The following is a 21,463-nucleotide window of genomic DNA, read 5'->3' as shown; positions in this document are numbered from 1 at the left end:
AACGTGATCTCGTTTAGACGAGTTCAAAGCACATGTCTATGTTGTGATTATTCTAGAATATTGTTTCTATTTGATTTTCAAAAATGTCTCAGTTTTCTGTAATCACGCAAAGTTCTGTGACTATAAATGTTACAAGCTCAGCAAATTCTTTTGGAACAGAACGAAGGTTTCAAAAAGATTTATCAGTTGCAGATTTGAAGGTAGCTAATGTAAACAATAATTTCTTGATGATGACTTAGTCTTTCCCAAAATCATTTGATGTGAGAGCAAATGTTATTGTAATCAAATTAAGGTCCAAGATGATTAATATAATAAGATACACCAGATAACTTGTTTTCTCTGTCCCACAACTACAATCCTCTTGTTAAGTTCAGTGGCAAGTATTAGATGCATATCATGACAAAAACATTCTGATGTGACATAGATAAGAAACCTACTTTGTTCTAGACTGAATGGCTGGCCCATTCTATTAGACATATTTATTCTGACTGAACTGAATAGGAAATACAATATTCACATCTTTTGACATGTTAGGGGATACTTACTACCAAATCAAGTTCGCTCCCATTCACGTTTGCCCCCTTTCACGTTCGCACCCCACACGTTCGCACCCTTTTGATTGGTTTTGTGTTGGATAATTTTTAATCGAGTTTTAGTAAGTGTTTTGCAATAAATAAGTTTCTTTATTGTTTCAAAATAAAGTGCCATTCTATAAACAACAACGAAGAAAAACAAAAACCGGGCCACAAATCACATGTTTTTTAGATGTTCATGGTGTTGTATATCAGCTATAAGTACCTACTGAGCTTTTATTTCCATGTGTATAGAAGATTGAAGTTAGATCATGTAGATACATGTATGTCCTATTTTCGGTGCAAAATATAGTTAGCATATATGTACTTATAGATACAAAAATGTATATGCTTATTAGGTGTTGTATTACAGCTATCCTGATTTACAATATAGAGCATCTATTTCCATATGAAAAGAAGCTTGAGGGTAAAGAAGAACTTGTTATAAATTTAATTTATTTTTATTCACAATGATATCATACATTCAAACAATTATTCAAAATTAATATTTATTCATCAAATCATTAAAAAAATATTTCATTTATTAATTCCGAATTTTTATTCATGGAAATATAAACTAAATATACATATATACATCTAAAAAAACATCTGATAATTTTACCTGTATTTGAATAAAAATAGGGTGCGAACGTGTATTGGGAGCGAACGGACCCTATACCGTCACTACCTCCCGCACTCTATGCCAGCTCCCTAGATCATATAGTTGACAGAAGTAAAGTGTGTGATTTCCTTTTTATTGTATATTTATCTCGTGACTAAAAGTATCATGTAAATATTATGCACTGCATACTTTCACATTGGTTTACTGTTACACCTGCCTCATATTATTTTTACAGGAATGCAATAAGGTGAATTTTTTCTTGAAATAGTTGTATAAATTAATATATTGGTAACACATTTCTTTGGTTCTACTGAACATTAATCAACAGCTTTACCCTATTATTGTTACATCCGAAATAGTATTTTGATCTGTCAGACACTTAATTCCTGCTTTTCAGTTTCTGATGCTTTGAATTATGAGTAGGGATATGCATAGCATGACAATGGGTGTAACTTCTTGTTCAAATATTGTAAAAAGTAGGGTGTCTCATGGGCGGGTGGATCTGGTCCCAGATCCCGCTTATTGTATTGTCAGAATCCTGTATCCCGCTTATCATTATAATAATAGCGCTTGTAATTTCACATGTCCCGCCCGACTTCGTTTCCTGTTTTCACGCAAAATAGTTTAACTTGCATATGTCATGCTTACATTTTAACGTTTTGACTTACATGTACATATTAGATCAGGGCTTCTTAAACTTCTTGCAGTTACTGCCAAAATAACCTCATTTTGAGATCTTGTCATTAATATTTAGATGTAAGCGAAGACTTTACCCAAACAGATATTTTGCTGTTTGATAAATATTTTACAAAGATATCAATGTGTTTACAATATCTTTTATGGTAAGGGCCTAGTGGTGTCCCAATGATCGACTATAATAGAAAATCAGATTTATGCTTAACAATAAACCTGTGTTAAAGGTCACAGGCCCTATTAAATGAGATGTCAGGCTGCAAGGTCCCCTGACAAAGACTCCAAGGTCAAAGGTCAGATTTGACTATGTTAGAGCCACACAACTATAGGTCATTATATATTGAAATTTAGTAAAGGCTCAGGCATGACAAAATGTTAAATAATTCAAAAGAGAAAACCAACAGCCATGACAGCCTGATTTATGCTAAAACCAACAAATGAAAAACAAATATGGCAGACAACAACCAAGGATAACCACTGAATTACAGGCTTCTGAATAAGAACAAGCACTGTGATGATGAACGTGGCAGGGGCAAACATTTTTGTTAGCTCAACCCTCCCTTAACCATGTTAACCTGAGATAGTGGTGTAACAGCATGACATAACATTCTTTATATTATAAGGCTACTTTGTTCCCATAAGTGAAATGAATTGATCAGGATGGAGAGCACTGTAAAGATATGTGAGAAATAGATCATTATGACTCCTGTATATAAAATTTATTTTAGAATGACAAGTAACTTTCATAACAGAGGCATTTGTGAACTTTTTTTTATCATTTAATGAAAAATATTCTTGAGATATAACTGTGTTGTTTACTTATTTATTAGACAAATTAAAATGATATAAGTTTGTTAATGTACAATGAATAATAGATTTCACCAGGAACATTTTTTCATTATTTTTTAGAACAAATTAGAGCTTTTAACTGGTTCCCAAGCAGCCAACATGAAGTTAGAGCTATACAGTAAAGACAACAAGCTTCTGAGTAAAATAGACAATGATGAAGTTATGTTTGGTTCGTTTCCTGTAGATGATGGTTGTCGTCTTCATGTAAGTAACAAGGAAACAAGGAAACATTTTGTGTACATTTTAGAAATGCTAATATATCTGTGACTAATACATGAATAATTCCATACATCGTTTACAAGATTTTTACAAAGACATATATATTCAACCAACCTGTACATAATACTGCTCAGTACTGTATCATCATATGTTATTCAGGATCTTCACAGTTTTGGTGGGGTTCGTGTTGCTCAGTCTTTAGCTTTCTATGTTGTGTTTTATGTACTGTTGTTTGTCTGTTTGTCTGTTTCTTTTTTAGCCATGGCGTTGTCAGTTTATTTCAACTTATGAGTTTGAATGTTCGTTTGGAATCTTTCGCCTCTCTTTCACAGGATTATGGGCTCACATGTCCTGTCAGTGTCTTATAAACCCCTGAGCCACTCATCTTTTTTAATGATGGCATGTGTTTTGAGTTCCCAAAAGCAGCTGTCTTCTTCTAAATATGTGATTGACATACATTGTACAGTTCTCACAAGGTAATTCTTTGTAAAGTCACGTTTGGAGATGATTATTGATGAAGTGATACACTCTGAAATATCTCTCTGGTTAGTTGACATCGATATTGGTCTTACATTGTACCTTAAATAAGAGTATTTTTTATAGTGATTCATTTAACACGAGCAAGAGTGATTGATGAAGTCACCTGTGGTTACCATATTTTAGACATACTATAGTATAAATCAGATGCCCATTGGCAGAGTGCTACTTGACCTAGGAGTTAGGTTTAAGTTTTTAGATGAGTACCTAAACATGTGCACCTTACATGTTCCAGTTGACCCTAGTTTCAAAGTTGATTGCCCTTTAAATTATTCCAATATTACAGCATGCCAGACTTTTTAATAACTCAACAAAGATACTAGACTACTGGGCAGGTGATACCCTTGGGAGTGAAACGTCCACAAGCAGTGGCATTAAACTCATCAAAGATACTAGACTACTGGGCAGGTGATACCCTTGGGAGTGAAACGTCCACAAGCAGTGGCATTAAACTCATCAAAGATACCAGACTACTGGGCAGGTGATACCCTTGGGAATAGAACATCCATGAGCAGTGGCATCGACCCATTGGTTGTAAAAACTTTTTAAAGATACCATTCTTATAACTTTGTATGCCAGATGAGTGTTTCATCTACATAAGACTCATCAGTGTTGCTCAAAATTAAAGCAGTTGGTAGGCCAATTCATATATGAAGTTGTAGAGCTTTAGATATAGAAAAGATGTCACTGCTGTGGCAATCTATATCTGGGGTAATGTGTAACTAAAAGTAAAAGAATTGGAATTTGATATATGATGATATTATATTTGATTAGTAATGCACAAAATATGAAATATATCTCATATTACGATGATGTAGTCATGCATGTGTCATGTATTATTTACTTTGATAAAAATGTTTAAGTACAAAATAATTTGTTATGCCCCCTTCCAATGATCTGATAAGAGCATAATGCCATATAGATTTATCCTCATCTGTTCATCCATCCTTACTCTGTCAATCATATGTACCAAACAGTGGTATTCAAGGCCTGTGGCAAGTAATACAATGTATTAATACTTTGATATTTACAAGTGAAATCAGATTTGTCTTAAGGAAGAAGTTTTATTGGAACTATACTTGAAAATAAAAAGTTTATGCTAACCATGTGCTTGATACAGGCTCATGTGGGCCTCTTGTTAATTTAAAAAATCAGTCATCATTATGACATATTCTGATGTGCCAAAGAATAGATACATTTAACAGGAATAGTGCTTAAAAATTTATACCCAAAGTAACCCGGTGTCAATAGACTTTTCATTTCCTATCGTTAATTATCCATTTTTAGATGGTGACGTTCCCTTGTCACCATCTTACGGTGTTTATATATCTCAACTTGTACGATTCACTCGTGTATGTAACAATGTTTTAGATTTTAACGAGAGAAATTTATGTATTACTGAAAAATTATTACACCAGGGTTTTCGATATCACAAACTAGTCAAAACATTTACTAAATTTTATCATCGGTATAAAGACATCATTCGTAAATATAGCTCAACATGCAGACTTCTTATACGTTCAGGTATTTCACATCCAATTTTTTATGGAAATATTCTTTATAAAGCACAAAAATGTCAGTATTCACCTCTGAAGCTAACAAAACCTTTAAATAGACTTATTAAGAAGGGATATAGTTACGATACTGTTGTCAGGTCATTAAAGATTGCATATTTTGGCGCTAATATTGATTCACTTATAGGGTCTTTGCATCGGCACTAAACACATTTTTTTTTTAAAGCCAGTTGTTGGCATGACACGGGTTATGTTCTTCTCATATATGTTATGATGGTATGAATCTAAACCCCTAACGGGAAGGATTGTGCCTGATATTCATATGATGAAGACATAATCTTTCAATCAGTTTAATTGAAGTCTGGAGCTGGCATGTCAATTAACTGCTAGTAGTCTGTTGTTATTTATGTATTATTGTCATTTTGTTTATTTTCTTTGGTTACATCTTCTGACATCAGACTCGGACTTCTCTTGAACTGAATTTTAATGTGCGTATTGTTATGCGTTTTCTTTTCTACATTGGCTAGAGGTATAGGGGGAGGGTTGAGATCTCATAAACATGTTTAACCCCGCCGCATTATTGCGCCTGTCCCAAGTCAGGAGCCTCTAGCCTTTGTTAGTCTTGTATTATTTTTAATTTTAGTTTCTTGTGTACAATTTGGAGTTTAGTATGGCGTTCATTATCACTGAACTAGTATATATATTTGTTTAGGGGCCAGCTGAAGGACGCCTCCGGGTGCGGGAATTTCTCGCTGCATTGAAGACCTGTTGGTGACCTTCTGCTGTTGTCTTTTCTATGGTCGGGTTGTTGTCTCTTTTACACATTCCCCATTTCCATTCTCAATTTTATTTTTTCATATTACCGACTTTTGACTCCAGATTTTATAATTTTTCCACATGTTACCTTCTCTGTGGTAGGACATCTTGGTACTCGGTCAAGTAAGAGCAAACTTAAAAAGTCAAATCAAGCATACAATCGATACAATTTAGGGGGGAAATTAACTGTTGGATGTTTTCTATACATGACAAAATCTTCGAAAAACAGTAAACTCCCCCCCCCCTCCGCCAAACTGCACCGATTATATGTTTGATTTTACTTCTTTTGGTTGCTCCTACCAGGATGTCCTACCACAGAGTAGGTAACCTATCGAAAAATTATAAAATCCGGAATCAAAAGTTGGTAATATGAAAATAGTCTATTTGTCATATGGAGTGTTTGAGTTACTCCCCTTTGAACTGTTGCTTATTTTATAGGTGGTAGATTCAACAATTAAATTGGGAGAATTTGAAGACTTATCTAAAGTTGAGAAATTTGAAATGAAAGAGGATGATTATGCTAAAAGAACAGGTAAATTATAATTGAAAAAGGCAGTATTATATTAAAAGTTACAGAGATTGAACCATCTCTAAATTTGTACATGTCAGAAGGTTAAAAATATCATGATACAGATAGATGCCCCTAGTTTAAAGTTCATTTGACCTAATTTCCATGGATCATTAATGATTTTGTAGTTATGTAATTCTTGATCTTAAATTTTTTTTAAATTAAATTCAAATCATTATTCCAGATGGGACAGTTCAGTACTTTGCCTGCATGGACAACACATAATTTTAGCCCTTCATTGCATACATAACATCTTGCTTACAAGCATATTCATTGAACATGGGTTAACATATGCTACACAAAAACAACTCTGTACAGCCATGAGATATTAAAACCAATACCATGGTAGACATAGGGATGTTGCAGCATCAATATAATCAATTCCATGAAATATTTACTTTTATATCTCATATTTTGTGTCCAGTGCCTTATGATTTGAAGTTTCTCTCTGGCAAATATTTTTTTCATAGTTCAACATGTCCAATTGCTGCATAAAACAAATGTTCAGTTTCCATGTGGTTACTATAAGTAATATAACTTTATTTGCTCCATATATTTCAAGTAAGATGTAATGTCCGTCAGACAGGGTTCACCTGGTCTAACCTATTCTGGTTGTTAATTGATCAAGTTTTTATACGACCGCAAAAAATTTGTATGACGTTGGCGTCGTTGTTGGCGTCGTCAGAAGACACATTGGTTTTCGCACAATAACTTTAGTTTAAGTGAATGGATCTCTATGAAATTTTACCATAAGGTTCAATACCACAAAAGGAAGGTTGGGATTGATTTTGGGGGTTATGGTACCAACAGTTAAGGAATTAATGGCCAAAAATAAGCATTTTTGTAACTTCCAGACAATAACTTGTGTTTAAGTGTATGGATCTCTCTGAAATTATACCACAAGTTTCCATACCACAAAGGGATGGTTAGGATTGGCTTTTGGGGGGTTATGGCTCAAACCGTTTAGGAATTAGGGGCAAAAAAGGGGAAAAAAACAAGGGTTTCCTGGTTAATGGACAATTTAAAAGCAGTTTTAGGGAGGTAATCCAAAAACAAAATTGTACAATGTTGTACAATGTTGGATTACCTCCTTTACACTGCTTTTAAATTATCTATTTAAGAGATTATGACCATATCTTGAGGAAAAGAAATTTTTTTTTGGGGGGGGGTGAGGGGGGGTCAATTCGCAACAGCATAGTGTATTGCAAGAAAGCATAAAAATGAATATAAATTTAAATCATATAACCAATTCTAAATTCTTTGACTACAGTTATTCGGTGTCAGAAACCTATTATGTGTCAAATATTTAATTACAATCCAAATTCATTTTATTTTCTTCATGCTTGAAGATATTGATTTGATATTTGGTATATTGTTTTATCATGACAAGTTACAGATCAAGTTCGAATTTTGTTCCGGTCTGATAATTTAGTCCAGAATTATGGACCATTACTCTGGACCATATCTTATGTTAGAGTACTATGTAAAACCATATTTCTGTACAAAGGGAGATAAGTCATTTTTTAAAAGACATTCATTGTTAAATTATTTGAAGAATTTTTTAGCAGGTTTGTTTGTTATTTAGTAAAACTAATTTTCTGAATGCTATATATATATAAAGAAAAATTTATGAAGAGAAATCCTTTAATTAGATAATAATCTATTTTTATTAATGCATATATTTCAATACATTACATTGTGAAGATAAATGTTGTTGACATTTTATAGATAAGTTACAAATCTATATTAGTTTGTGACAAATGAAAGAAAAAATATTTGGAACTATTAATTATATTTGATTATAATTTGAAAATAGATATACACTGTATTACATCATATCTAATTTTAGAGAACTATAAAACATATCTAATGTTTTTTTCACTCATATAATCAGTTTTCCACACTGTTTTTAGTCATGCTTGAAGATATTGACATGATATTTACTTTTTGTTTACACCATGACAAGTTATAGAACAGTAAAACGAATTTATTTTGTTCCAGTAAAATGAATTTTTACCCGGTAGGGGACTATGTATTGCCATGCAATACTCTCAGAATGCTTGTTAATACAAAGATGAATGTGATAGAATTCAAGAAATGAATTTATCTGTTAAATTGATTAGTGAAATAAAGATCAACTATTAGAATAGTTTACTATAATCAATCACCAGTTCAAGTTATGTTCTGACTTTAGATTCTGTAAGAGCATTTAAAGAGAGAAATAAAATGGGTCGCTTTGCTGAAACGGATCCTGAAGAACAGAAAAAAAAGGAAGAGGAAAAGAAAGAAAAAGAATTACAACAAAAAACTAAAGCTGAAACCATGAAAGTTGGTGACAGGTATGGAAATGTTAAAAGCAATCATATAATGATAGCATATACAATATATTTCATTGGTGTTTTTTTCTCTCAAATTATATGAAATTGAAAATGTATTTTTCCCTGTGTTTTGTCAACCTATGACTTCACAGGTGGTATCACATATTGGTGATACAAAGGTGATTCACTGATGACATCACAGATTGGTGAAAAAAAAGGTATTCGCTGTTGACATCACAGGCTGTGGTACAAAGGTGAATCACTGGAGACATCACAGTTTGGTAACAAGAAGGTATTCATTTGAGACATCACAGATGATACAAAGGTGACTCACTGATGACATCCCAATTGGTGATTCACTGGTGACATCACAGGTTTGTGATTTAAAGGTGATTCACTGGTGATATCACAGATTATGATTCAAAGGTGATTCACTGGTGACACATATTGGGAATACAAAAGTGGTCCACTGGTGACATTACAGATAAGCAAAACAAAGGTATTCACTGATGACATCACATATTGGTGATACAAAGATGATTTACTGATGGTGATACAAAGGTGATTTAGTGATGACATCACAGATTGTTGATTCAAAGATGATTCTCTGGTGACACAAAGCTGATTCACTGATGATATCACAGATTGGTGATACACAGGTGATTCACTGGTGACATCACAGGTTGATGATACAAAGGTGATTCACTGGTGATTTCACAGATTGGTGATACAAAGGTGGATCAGTGATGACATCACAGATTGGTGATACAAATCTATTCACTTATGACATCACAGATCGGTGATACAAAGGTGATTCACTGGAAACATCAATGATGGTGATACAAAGATGTTTTAATGGTGAGACTACAGATTGGCGATACAAAGGTGATTTACTGGAGACACCACAGATTGATGATACAATGGTATTCACTGGCGATATCACCTTCTACAGGTGTTGATACAAAGATCATTCACTAGTGACGTCACATATTGGTGATATTGTTTATCAGTATTATACATGTTATAAGGGTCTTATCAGAACTGTATGTTAAGTTTTGTCATTAGGCTCATTTTAGATCAATTATTTGTGATAGATTATTGCTATTTCTTATACATGTATGTCACATTTAATATATAAGGGCCTGATCTCTCACTAGCTATCAGTTAATCTTTTAACTGTTGGATTGTTTATGATTCCATGTGAGTTATGAAAAAACCTATGATAGTAGACCATTTATATATATGTTATTGTATAATTTTCCATACATTTCAGTTTGTAGCAGACTCTATGTCTTCCTTAACTGGTATTCATGTTTAAGAAATGTTCTATTTAATAAATTAATTTTTCAGATGCGAGGTTAGAACTCTTGGTCAGCCTGCCAAAAGGGGGACAGTAAAATATGTAGGTAAGGAAAATAATATGTTAAATTTTTTGTGTTAAGCAGCTGGGGGTATGAGGGAGTACTTTTATCTATTACTGTTATCAGCTTCAATCATTATCAACATTTATCGTTCTAAAAGGAAGAAAACCACTAATTCATAGCCCCATTGCTTTCTATGTTGAATTCTGCAATTTCAAGTATTAATGGCTACTTTGTCTTAAGTTCAAATAAAGTTACAGTCATTTCAATTTAAAACTATACCTTATCCTGACTTGTGCTGAAAAATTCAACATACATTTAATTGTATATTGGAGCACACTGGTTCCTGGAAGTTTAATAATACAAAACAGGTACTTCTAATTCTGTTATGTCCTCAATACTTTAGACATATACTAGGTAGGAATTGACACTTTTCTTGTTTTCATCTTACAAATGACTTTATTTTTAGAACTGTCCATCTGTTGGGGATAGGATATCCATTTCTTAGGGTGTTTTTTCTTTGCCAATGTAGAAATATTGTGTTTTTTTCATTTCCAATATAGGAATATTTTGTACTGTGAAAGTACTTTTATTCGTGGTTATCAATTTTCATGGTTTGAGCAATTACATGTTCATGGGTTCTTAAATTAGTGGATTTTAGTTTTGTGAAAAAAATCAAGTGAAGAATTTGAAGCCATCAGAAACGAAGATTCAAGAATAAAATAATTGCTTTTGGAAATAAGCTGATTCATCTATGCTTACACATTGTCTTGATTGAAGGAAATTGCAAAAGTTAACATTTTAATTGTTGCACACGTGTTATCAGAAGAGATGACACTAATTAACCCTTAGATCGAATGATCAACAGATTAACAATCATCAAAGGTGTAAATTGGGCAAAAACATGTCACTTAAAGAAAAGATTACTTAAAAAAATGCTACAAATGTACTTTGAATTGTACAATTAATTCAAATGAAATAAGAAAGCAAGCCCAACATGAAATTATTATTTTTTTGTCATATGAGAATTACGAAGAAAGAGAGACAATGAACACTTCATCATTGCATATCATCACCGGAAGTCTGACTTTCATCAATTAAAACTAATTTTTCATGAGAATTGAAAAAATAAAAGTTGTACAGTTTAGGTTTTTGTCGAGCCTGCGACTTTTGTCACAGAAAGCTGGACATAGGGATAGTGATCTGGATGGCGGCGGCGGTGATAGCTAACTTATTGAAAGCTTTATATTTTAGAAGGTGGAAGACCTGGATGCTTCATACTTTGTATATAGATGCCTTATGTTACGAAGTTTCCACCTGTCACATGTCCATTGTCCTTAACCTCATTTTCATGGTTCAGTGACAACTTGAAAAAAAAGTTAAGATTTTTTGTAATGTTAATTTCTCTCTTATTATGAGTACATAGGATAACTATATTTGGTATGTGCGTACCTTGCAAGGTCCTCACGCCCGTCAGACAGTTTTCACTTGACCTCGACCTCATTTCATGGGTCAGTGAACAAGGTTAAGTTTTTGTGTTCAAGTCCATATCTCGGATACTATAAGCAATAGGTCTAGTATATTTGGTGTATGGAAGGATTGTAAGGTGTACATGTACAACTGGCAGGTGTCATCTGACCTTGACCTCATTTTCATTGTTCAGTGGTTATAGTTAAGTTTTTGTGTTTTGGTCTGTTTTTCTTATACTGTATGCAATAGGTCTACTACATTTGGTGTATGGAATGATTGTAAGGTGTACATGTCCAACTGGCAGCTGTCATCTGACCTTGACCTCATTTTCATGGTTCAGTGGTCAAAGTTAAGTTTTTGAGTTTTGGTCTTTTTTTCTTATACTTTATGCAATAGGTCAACTATATTTGGTGTATGGAAATATTTTATGATGTACATGTCAGTCTCTCAGGTTTTATTTGACCTTGACCTCATTTTCACGGTTCATTGCTCAGTGTTAAGTTTTTGTGTTTTGGTCTGTTTTTCTTAAACTATAAGTAATAGGTCAACTATATTTGTTGTATGGAAGGTTTGTAAGCTGTACATGTCTGCCTGGCATGGTTCATCTGACCTTGAACTCATTTTCATGGTTCATTGGTCAATGTTTAGTTTTCTTGGTTAAGTCTGTTTCTTAGAAACTATTAGCAATAGGTCAACTATATTTAGTGTATTGAATGATTGTAAGGTGTACATGTATTTCTCGTTTGGTTTATATGCCGTTGACTTCATTTTCTTGGATCATGTTAAGTTTATGTAATAGTTGTAGTAAAGCTTTCATTTAGGACTATCAACATAATATCAATGGTTAGTAAAGAAGGCGAGAAATTTCAGGGTGTGCACTCTTGTTTCCTGTTTATACAAAGTAGAAAAATTGTGCATTTTCATGTGAAATGTAAGCACAAATTAAAACAGAACCAAAATATTTTAATGTCATTAATTGATCAATAGAGAAGTACAATAAATAACAACAGAAGTACTGAAAGTGATATTTAAGATCACTTATGAAATATCATTTTAACTGCATTGTTCCTGATATAATTTATTTTCATAATTATTTTCAGGTTTAACTGAATTCCAGTCAGGTTATTGGATAGGTGTTCACTATGATGAACCATTAGGCAAAAATGATGGAAGGTTTGTTTTTTCATATAAGACTGACTCCATAAAAAATTATCAGAATTTTGTCCACTGGCTCTGCTCATGAGCTACTAGAGTAAAGAATTGTATTATACTGACTGTGATGAGATTTTTAATACCTCATAGTAAATGGAGTTTGAATCAAAAATTTAAAAAAACAAATCACACACAACAGTCATGCTTTCATCATCATAAAAAAATTACATCATGCAACAAGTAAGTAAAGTTATATTTAGACAATACACATTCATTTTGAAATTGTTTGACATTTTATTAATAATTAGATCTAGTCTCATCCTACTTAAACATCATGAATTCAGACTAGATTGAGCATTTGTTTCTAATTTTGAATATAAAATAAAACATGAAGCAGTTGTCAAATATGTAACAATGTCATTTCAGCATTAGCATATGAACATAATCACTAATCCCCTTAAATGACATGATGAGGACTAGTTACATCTTGTCTCTTACTTGTAATGTAAATATTGATCCAATCCTACTGTTATATCATAGTCCTAGTAACCTTTGTTTAAAAAAGATCACATCATTTGTATATAGGCTGTTTTATTAGGCATCGTCAGTGAAATTGGTGAACCAAAAAAATCATTTTGAATGTATTTCTATACAAAAGTTGACACTAATGTCCATGGTTTAAAGAAAGCTAGTGTTTAGATGTTACTTAAGTTAGTGGTTTTACTGTTTGATCCAATTAAAGCAGCTAAATATATATTGTTTGCTTAATAATTCCTTTTTCCCTGCCTCCCAGGAAGCCCAAGTGTCACCAGAATAGATGTTCTCCTTTATTATTTAAGATCTAATTAAAGTCAATAGATTGGTCCAGCATAGAATGCATGAATTAAGAATACCTTAAACTGTAGTTTGAATCAATTTTGATTAGTTGCAAAAAAAAAAGAAAAAGAATTGAAGAGTAGTTAATCGTCCATCTAGCAATGTAACTAGCATTTAAGGATTTTTTTTTAATGGAAATTCCTTTGGCAATTTCATCACAAATCTAAATTTAGCATTTTTAATCTGCCTGAAAAACTGTTTGTTCATACGAATCATAGAACTGATCTATCTTTTTTTTACATTATTCTTTTGAGTAAAAAATAATGTTTTAGGAAGCTGTATTCATTGGCCCAGTTTGTCTTTATATTAGTCATGTTAGTTTTACAAATATTATATAAGGGTATATTTATTGACCCGACTGTTGAACCCCATTTATGCAAGTATTACTTAGTATTTGACTAGCTTGATAAGATTTGTGCTGCCCTATAGAGTCAGTCCTGTATTTAACTTTCTGTTTCTCTGTTTTCAGTGCCCTATAGAGTCAGTCCTGTATTTAACTTTCTATTTCTCTGTTTTCAGTGTTAAAGGTAAAAGATATTTTGAATGTCCAGACAAATATGGAGCATTTGTGAGACCAGAAAATGTAGAAGTTGGTGACTATCCTGAAGAAGATTTAGGTTTCAGTGATGAAGATGAAATATAAATGTCTTATATAAACAGTTATCCAATGATCTGTAGTTTTTAATATTATTTACAGTAATATGCAATCATAAGTTGTGCACATGCAATGAAATTAATTGATTACTATTGTCAAACCATTGACCTGTGCAACAATTTTTTGTCTTTTTTTGTGAATTTAAAATGCAGTTTAATTCTTTGTAGCAGCATGTGAAATCCATCTACAATAGGTATGCATGTATATGTCATGGCACATTTATTGATATAATCAAATTTAAGCCACATTCACAGTGAACAGAGTTTATCTTAACAATTAGAATTATATTTAGTTTATTTACAAAACGATTATCAATAATAAAAGGAAATAACATATAATATTTTGTTTAAATCTTTGCACATAATTTCAAGAAATCACAATTTAAAATGCATTTTTACATACATTCTATACATTTATAGATCTTTTAACTTATTTATTGTCAATTGTATATCTGGAAGTATAAATGATATGTATATCTGTTTTTCGATATTCAAATGGAGTTTAGCAATTTCTAAATGAAGACAATTTTCATAAAAATCTTACTGTCCATTAATATAATCAATTCATACATGGAATTTTAACTTTTAATTTGAGGAATTCTTTTTATATTCTTTTGTTCCTCACTTGGTTAAAAATCTTGATAAAGACATTTAGAAATTAAAATTCTATCAATGTTTAGTCGTTCTACAGCTTCCTGAAATATTTTATGGACTTTGTTATATTGGAATTAAATTATAGAACTGTAAATAGAAATTAGGATATAAAATTTGATTTAAGTTGAACATTGATCAAATTGATTGCATGTGAATGTGTAAATTAGATAAACTTTAAAAGTTAATGATTTTTCCATGTGTTATAATTGTTTTACATATTTCTGTTATTCAATTTGCAGTACATATTATCATTTGAATGCATTGGAAAATCTCTTGACGATTTATATAACGGTATAAATTTCTTACTGACAAAATATTTGATTTGATTTCAAATGGATCGGGAACATTAATATAGAATTTTGTAGCTTGATATTTTTTTTAACATGTAAGAAACTTAACTTTTACTTGACATTCTTAGTAAATTATACTTAGGTACAGAGACAACTTGGTGTGAAAATTGGTAAACATATTTCCAAAAATACACAATAAATTCCTATAAGGAGTGGGAAAATATTGCTCGGTTTTATAGTCATTCCTAAAATATTGTAATTGTTCATTTTGAGCATCTTTACTGAAAGAACATCATAATTACATCATTGATTTCTTGTTTCTCATTTTTATAACAAATATTTTCCATTATGCTAGCTTTTGAGTATATAGATGCTTCATTGTTGTTTAACCTAGGCTAATGTTTTATAAAAACGCAATTCAGCTTAAATATGAATGTTTTGTTGCGAATAATAATATAATTTTGTAGGAGATGCTGCACTTCTTATATCCCACTTCTTTTAACCTTTCCTAGACAGGAAGTGGCAGCATAGCAGATATGAACATTGCTTATATGATACAACTCACAATTAGCAAGCTCCTGGATGGTTATTGTATTCATTCCTTTGTATGTCAGAAAATATTTCTCCAGCATTAAATGTTGAAAACTACATAGTAATTAGGTTTGGTTGTAGAATCATGTGTGTTTCTTTGTGTTTTTGTAATTTATTTTTTTCCTAAAATACTGGTGTTCAGTAAAATTGTCATTATGCAAAGCTTACTGCATGCCAAGATTTTTGTTTCTAATATCAATATCTTATGTATTTAATAAATAATGTTACACACAAGTTTTAGTTTTTTTGAAGAATTGAGTGTTATCTAAAATGAAGTAACAGAAGTGAGACAAAGGTTATTTTTTCAGACGCTAAACACACTTTAGATTTTGCACCCATTTGGGTATGCCTTGGCATAATCTTGTGTTTTTATACGACTGCAAAAAAATTTATGGGATCGTATAATGGTATGATGTCGTCGTCACATTGGTTTCCGGACAATAACTTTAGTTTAAGTGAATGGATCTCTATGAAATTTTATAAGAAGGTTCAATACCACAAAAGGAAGGTTGGGATTGATTTTGGGGATGATGGTCCCAACCGTTTAGGAATTAGGGGCCCAAAAGTGGCCCAAAACAAGCATTTTTCTAGTTTCAGGATAATAACTTGTGTATCAGTATTTCGATTGCTCTGAAATTGTACGACAATGTTTAATACCACATGTAGAAGGTTGGGATTTATTTTAGGGGTTATGGGGCCAACAGTTTAGGAATTAAGGGTCAAAAAGGGGCCAAAAACAAGCATTTTTCTAGTTTCCAGACAATAACTTGTGTGTAAGTGTAGGGATCTCTCTGACATTGTACCACAAGGTTCCATATCACAAAGAGAAGGCTAGGATTGAGTTTTGGGTTAATTGCCCAAATATGTAGGAATTAGGGGCCAAAAATGGGCCAAAAACACGCATTTTTCTAGTTCCTAGACAATAACCTGTGTTTAAGTGTATGGATCTCTCTGAAATTGTACTACAAGGTTCCATACTACAAAGGAAAGGCTGGTATCGAGTTTTGGGTTTATTGCACCAAGGGGGGTTTCAAAAAGTTGGGGGGGGGGGGGGGATTTTTTTTCCAAATTTTTTTTAGAGGATTCATATTTTTTTTCAAAATTTTTCAAATTTTGAATTTTTGAAAAGTTTCAAGAAAAAATCTTCAATTGCACAGTATTGGGCAATAGATTTGTAAGATCTTTGACCACATTTATTTTGTGTCAGTAATCTATATTATGTCAAAAATTTGATCACAATCCAAATTCAGACAGTATCAAGCTTGAATATTGTGTCCAAATTTGAACCAACAGTTCAGAGTTCGACCTCTGCAGTCGTATAAGGCTTCGCTCAGCGTAGCATTTTATTATGTATTGCTTGTCTTTGTTCATATGTCTGTTATTTTATTTCATTTTGTTTGGAGGAGCTGGTGGTTGATTGATTGATTGATTGATTGCTGTTTAACGCCACTTTTAAAACTATTGTGCTATTTCGTGGCGGTCAGTTTTTATTGGTGGAGGAAGCCGGAGAGAACCACGACCTTTGGTAGGAAAACTGACAATCCTAGTCAATTAAGATCGGAGTTGAGTGCACCTGGCACTTGTGGAATTCAAACTCACAACCTCAGTGTTGACTGGCTATTGGTACAGTAGTTTGACTACTTAGACCACTTGGCCATAGAGGCCCCCAGTTGGTGGTTGAGGTGATCTGTTGCACTGTTCAGTATTTTTGATGATTCCTGTTATCCTTTTTATGTATTATTGCATAAACACATAACAGGAGACCATCCTTTATGTCATTTTTCATTTATTTAGATTTTGACATTTTTCAAATATTATGAACAAAAAGAGATAAAGGGTTAACATAAATGAGTCATCAACTCAATGACGCTAATACCAAAAAAAACATCTAGAGGTCAACATACAGTGGTCAACATTATAGCATGCAACATATCAAACTCTAAATTGCTGAGTCTAAAATAGGGTGTGAATAAATTTAACATTGAATATGAAAATATACTATCAACACAGAGATCCTTTAAGATCTCAATCCTCCCCTTTTTATTCGACCGCAAAAAATTTGGGGTCGTATATTGGTATCACGTCGTCGTCAGCGTCGTCCAAAGACATTTGGTTTCCAGACAATAACTAGTAAATGTATATAGAAATCTATGAAATTTAAAGACAAGGTTTATAACCACAAAAGGAAGGTTGGGATTGATTTTGGGGGTTATAGTCCTAATAGTTTAGGAATTTAGGGCCAAAAAGGGGCCCAAATAAGCATTTTTCTAGTTTCCAGACAATAACTTGTGGAACGGTGTATGGATCTCTCTGAAATCATACCACAAGTTTCCATACCACAAAGGGATGGTTAGGATTGGCTTTGGGGGGTTATGGCTCAAACCGTTTAGGAATAAGGGGCAAAAAAGGGGGGAAAACAAGGGTTTCCTGGTTAATGGACAGTTAAAAAAAAGAGTACAATGTTATGTTTGGATTACCTCACTTACACTGCTTTTGAATTATGTTTAAAGAAATGTTGTATTGTCTTGAGGTGATTAGCTGTCAATTTATTTTTAGAAGTTACTATTTAAAAATGCTGATTAAGGAATATTAATTTTAGCCATGATAATGTATGTTATTTCTATTTTAAGACTTTTATGATGTATTTAAATGGGTAATTATGGTTGCAAACTCCATTGGAAATTTGAATTGAGATTATGACCATATCTTGAGAGAATTTTTTTTTTTTGGAAAAATGAGGGTGGAGGTGAAAAAAAAATGGGGGGGGGGGGGGGGGGGTGTGTATAAAAGAAATTGTGAGGGGGGACAATTTTTTCTCATTTCAGATTTCAGAAATTAAAAAGAAAATTTCTTCAAATATTTTTGAAAAAGGGAGGGGGGTCAATTTGCCATAGCATAGTGTATTGCACAAAAGCAAAAAATTGAATATAAATTCAAATCATATAACCAATTCTAAGTTCTTTGACTACAGTTATTCTGTGTCAGAAACCTATTATGTGTCAAATATTTAATTACAATCCAAATTCAGACCTGTATCAAGCGCGAATATTGTGTCCATTTTTGCCCCAACTGTTCAGGGTTGGACCTCTGCGGTCGTATCCGGCTGAGCTTGGTGAAGCAATTTATTTAGTCTGTCAGAAAGTAATTATGATAAACCTGTAAAATTTGGTATGTTTTATTAGCATTCTTACAGTTGGAAAAGAATATGATTCCCAACCAACCCCAATACCTTGGATATTATACCATGTTAAAATGGTAAGGTGCCTGATAAATTGTGTTTCATAGAGAAATTTTAGTTATACACCCTTTATATTTGTATATTGTTGCATAATTTTTGTATATCATTTGAAACTGAATATGATGTCCTGTACTCCCAGAAAAGCTTCAGTGACCTTGAAACTTGTTCAAATAGCTTTATGAGGAACACCTTACAATTGGTTAATTGTTATTAGAGATAACAATTTATTTTACCTCCTATACATTTCTAGGAGTATCATTGGTTACAAGCGACCACATGGAGACTGTATATTTCATTTGGGGTTATTAGGCATGGTTTGTTTTAATACACATTTAGTAGTGGTGTTACATCCCTTTATTAAAACAACACAGCGCTGAGGAAAAATCTGAAATGTTTCAAAAGAAGAAGAAATTGATGATAAATGATTGAAATAAATGCAGAAAACACACTAATAGCCAACAACTTGTTGGTATTTGTTTTTGTATAGACCAATGAAAGTAGGTTCTTTATATTGAAGACTTGATCACTTTGATATTTTGTATAATAGTTAAATTAAGTTATTAAGTTTATTAAGAAATAAAGTGATGATACACCAATGGTATTTGCTTCTCTGTTGCATAAGGATTTACATACATATGTGAGGTCTTAATAAGTCATAAAGTCATAAAGTAATTATGTTCAGTTTGTTCATCAGTTTTGTATTGTAAGTAATCTGAAAGTCATACACACACCTATGAAATAGCATTTGTAAATGCTGATATACAAGTCAAAAGCTTTATCAGTTTTTCTGACCTGAAGTCCATGTAAGTTAAAGACACCACTGGTGTTTGTCATCATTCTAACTGATCTTTTTTCATATTCTTTGCAAAAGCTGAACTAATTTTAAACTTGACAGATATGATGTATGAAAAGTCCTCTAAATAATTCTCATATGGTTTCTATCAGATTACAAATATGGTTGAAGGAGGCAGCCTTTGATTCTGATGGGCTGATTTTCAAAAGCTATCTCATCTAAAACAACATGAAGAAAAGTTGGAAAGGTTAGAGGATTGTTGATGCAAGACCCTCTAAAATGATCTTCGTTTGATTTTGATTAGGTGGAAAACATGATGGCATTGGCAGCCCATAGTTCCCATTGAAATCCTATAGAGAGTCAATTTTTCATCATCTTCTAAGAATATACTTGGCTAATTTTAAACAAACCAGTAACAGGAATGATGTGTGGAAAACCATTTGCTATATACTAGATAAACAGGTTTCCAGAGGCAATTTTGATTCTGATTGCCCATTTGTTTTGAAACTTAACATGAATGACACACTATAGGTGTTCCTTATTTAAATTTGATCAGTTTGCAAACATGATTGTACATAGTTCCCATGGAAACTCTGGAAAATCACATTCAACTGGCAACAATTGTTGCACTGGTGGCACATGAATACCAGTGAAATTCAATGGAAAAATCATATGTTAACCTGCTTTTCTAGACTTACCAAGTCAAGTGTGCATCAATCTTTACAGAAATATTTTATGGATGGTCATTTTCAATTAAAGGTCCCTTGATAAACAATTGCCATCACTTTGCAACTATTTTTTGTAAATGGAGAAGGAGATACAGAGACATGCAGACTTTGTATTTGTGTGTATAACTATTTTGTTTTCTGCAACTGATTTGCAAATATCAGTTAGACTTTGCGGTTATAACACATTATTGTCGAGCCTGCCACATTTATTTCGTGAAAGCGAGACACAGCAATCCTAGATTCTGTCGTCGGGATTGTCGTCAGCAGAGTCAACATTTAGGTTCAGTCTGTGGTTAAAGTTTTTTTTAGACATCAATAACTTTGTCAAACCTTCATGGACAGAAGCTTGTTTATGACGACCAAAATACAGTACCCAGAGCAAAATTTTGAAAATATATATTTTCATTTTTCCGTATTTTACTGATAAATAGACTTAGTTTTTTTTACAGTTAACACTGAGATTTAGTCTGAGGTTAAAGTTTTTCAGTCATCAATAACTTTGTCAAACTATGGAAGTATTATGTTGACAATACAGTATTCAGCGCAAAATTTTGAAAATATTTATTTTTATTTTGATTTTCCGTATTTAATATGATAGATATTAAAAGGATATGGAGTAAATGTACATGGAACAAAATCGCACACAATACATAGAAAACATAGAAAATTATTAATGAACAGGGCTTTTATTCCTGTTCTTCATCTTGACAGTTGATGTAGGGTCTTCAACAATGAACGAATCATTCATACCCTACAACAAGGTCAAGATTTAATTTTTTTTACAGTTAACAAATAGATATATACAGTCTTGGGATAAAGTTAAAGGGTATTATGTATTAAACCAAGTTTTCTTCACATGAAATTGAACCCTTTCTCACTACCACTAAAATCTGATCAGGATATTATCATTCATATTTTAAGTATACTATAAATGTACACATTAATGAT

The 21,463-nt window shown here is 32.3% G+C and overlaps 1 protein-coding gene across 1 annotated transcript; it reads left to right on the top strand.

The window, feature by feature from the left end:
* Nucleotides 1-10: 10 nt before the first annotated feature.
* LOC127738168 (tubulin-folding cofactor B-like) lies at nucleotides 11-15,990 on the top strand. Its single transcript, XM_052249304.1, has 7 exons — nucleotides 11-200; nucleotides 2,797-2,940; nucleotides 6,261-6,354; nucleotides 8,585-8,729; nucleotides 10,059-10,114; nucleotides 12,640-12,712; nucleotides 14,087-15,990. Exons 1-7 carry the CDS (start codon nucleotides 84-86, stop codon nucleotides 14,208-14,210), a joined length of 753 nt encoding a protein of 250 aa, XP_052105264.1. The 5' UTR covers nucleotides 11-83; the 3' UTR covers nucleotides 14,211-15,990.
* The last annotated feature ends 5,473 nt before the right edge of the window (nucleotides 15,991-21,463 follow it).

The sequence above is a fragment of the Mytilus californianus genome, unplaced genomic scaffold (genome assembly GCF_021869535.1).
Source record: "Mytilus californianus isolate M0D057914Y unplaced genomic scaffold, xbMytCali1.0.p SCAF_4, whole genome shotgun sequence".
In the NCBI taxonomy this organism is placed as follows: Eukaryota; Metazoa; Mollusca; class Bivalvia; order Mytilida; family Mytilidae; genus Mytilus; species Mytilus californianus.
Note: the sequence above shows the minus strand (reverse complement) of the source record. Positions and strands in the feature narration are given on the sequence as shown.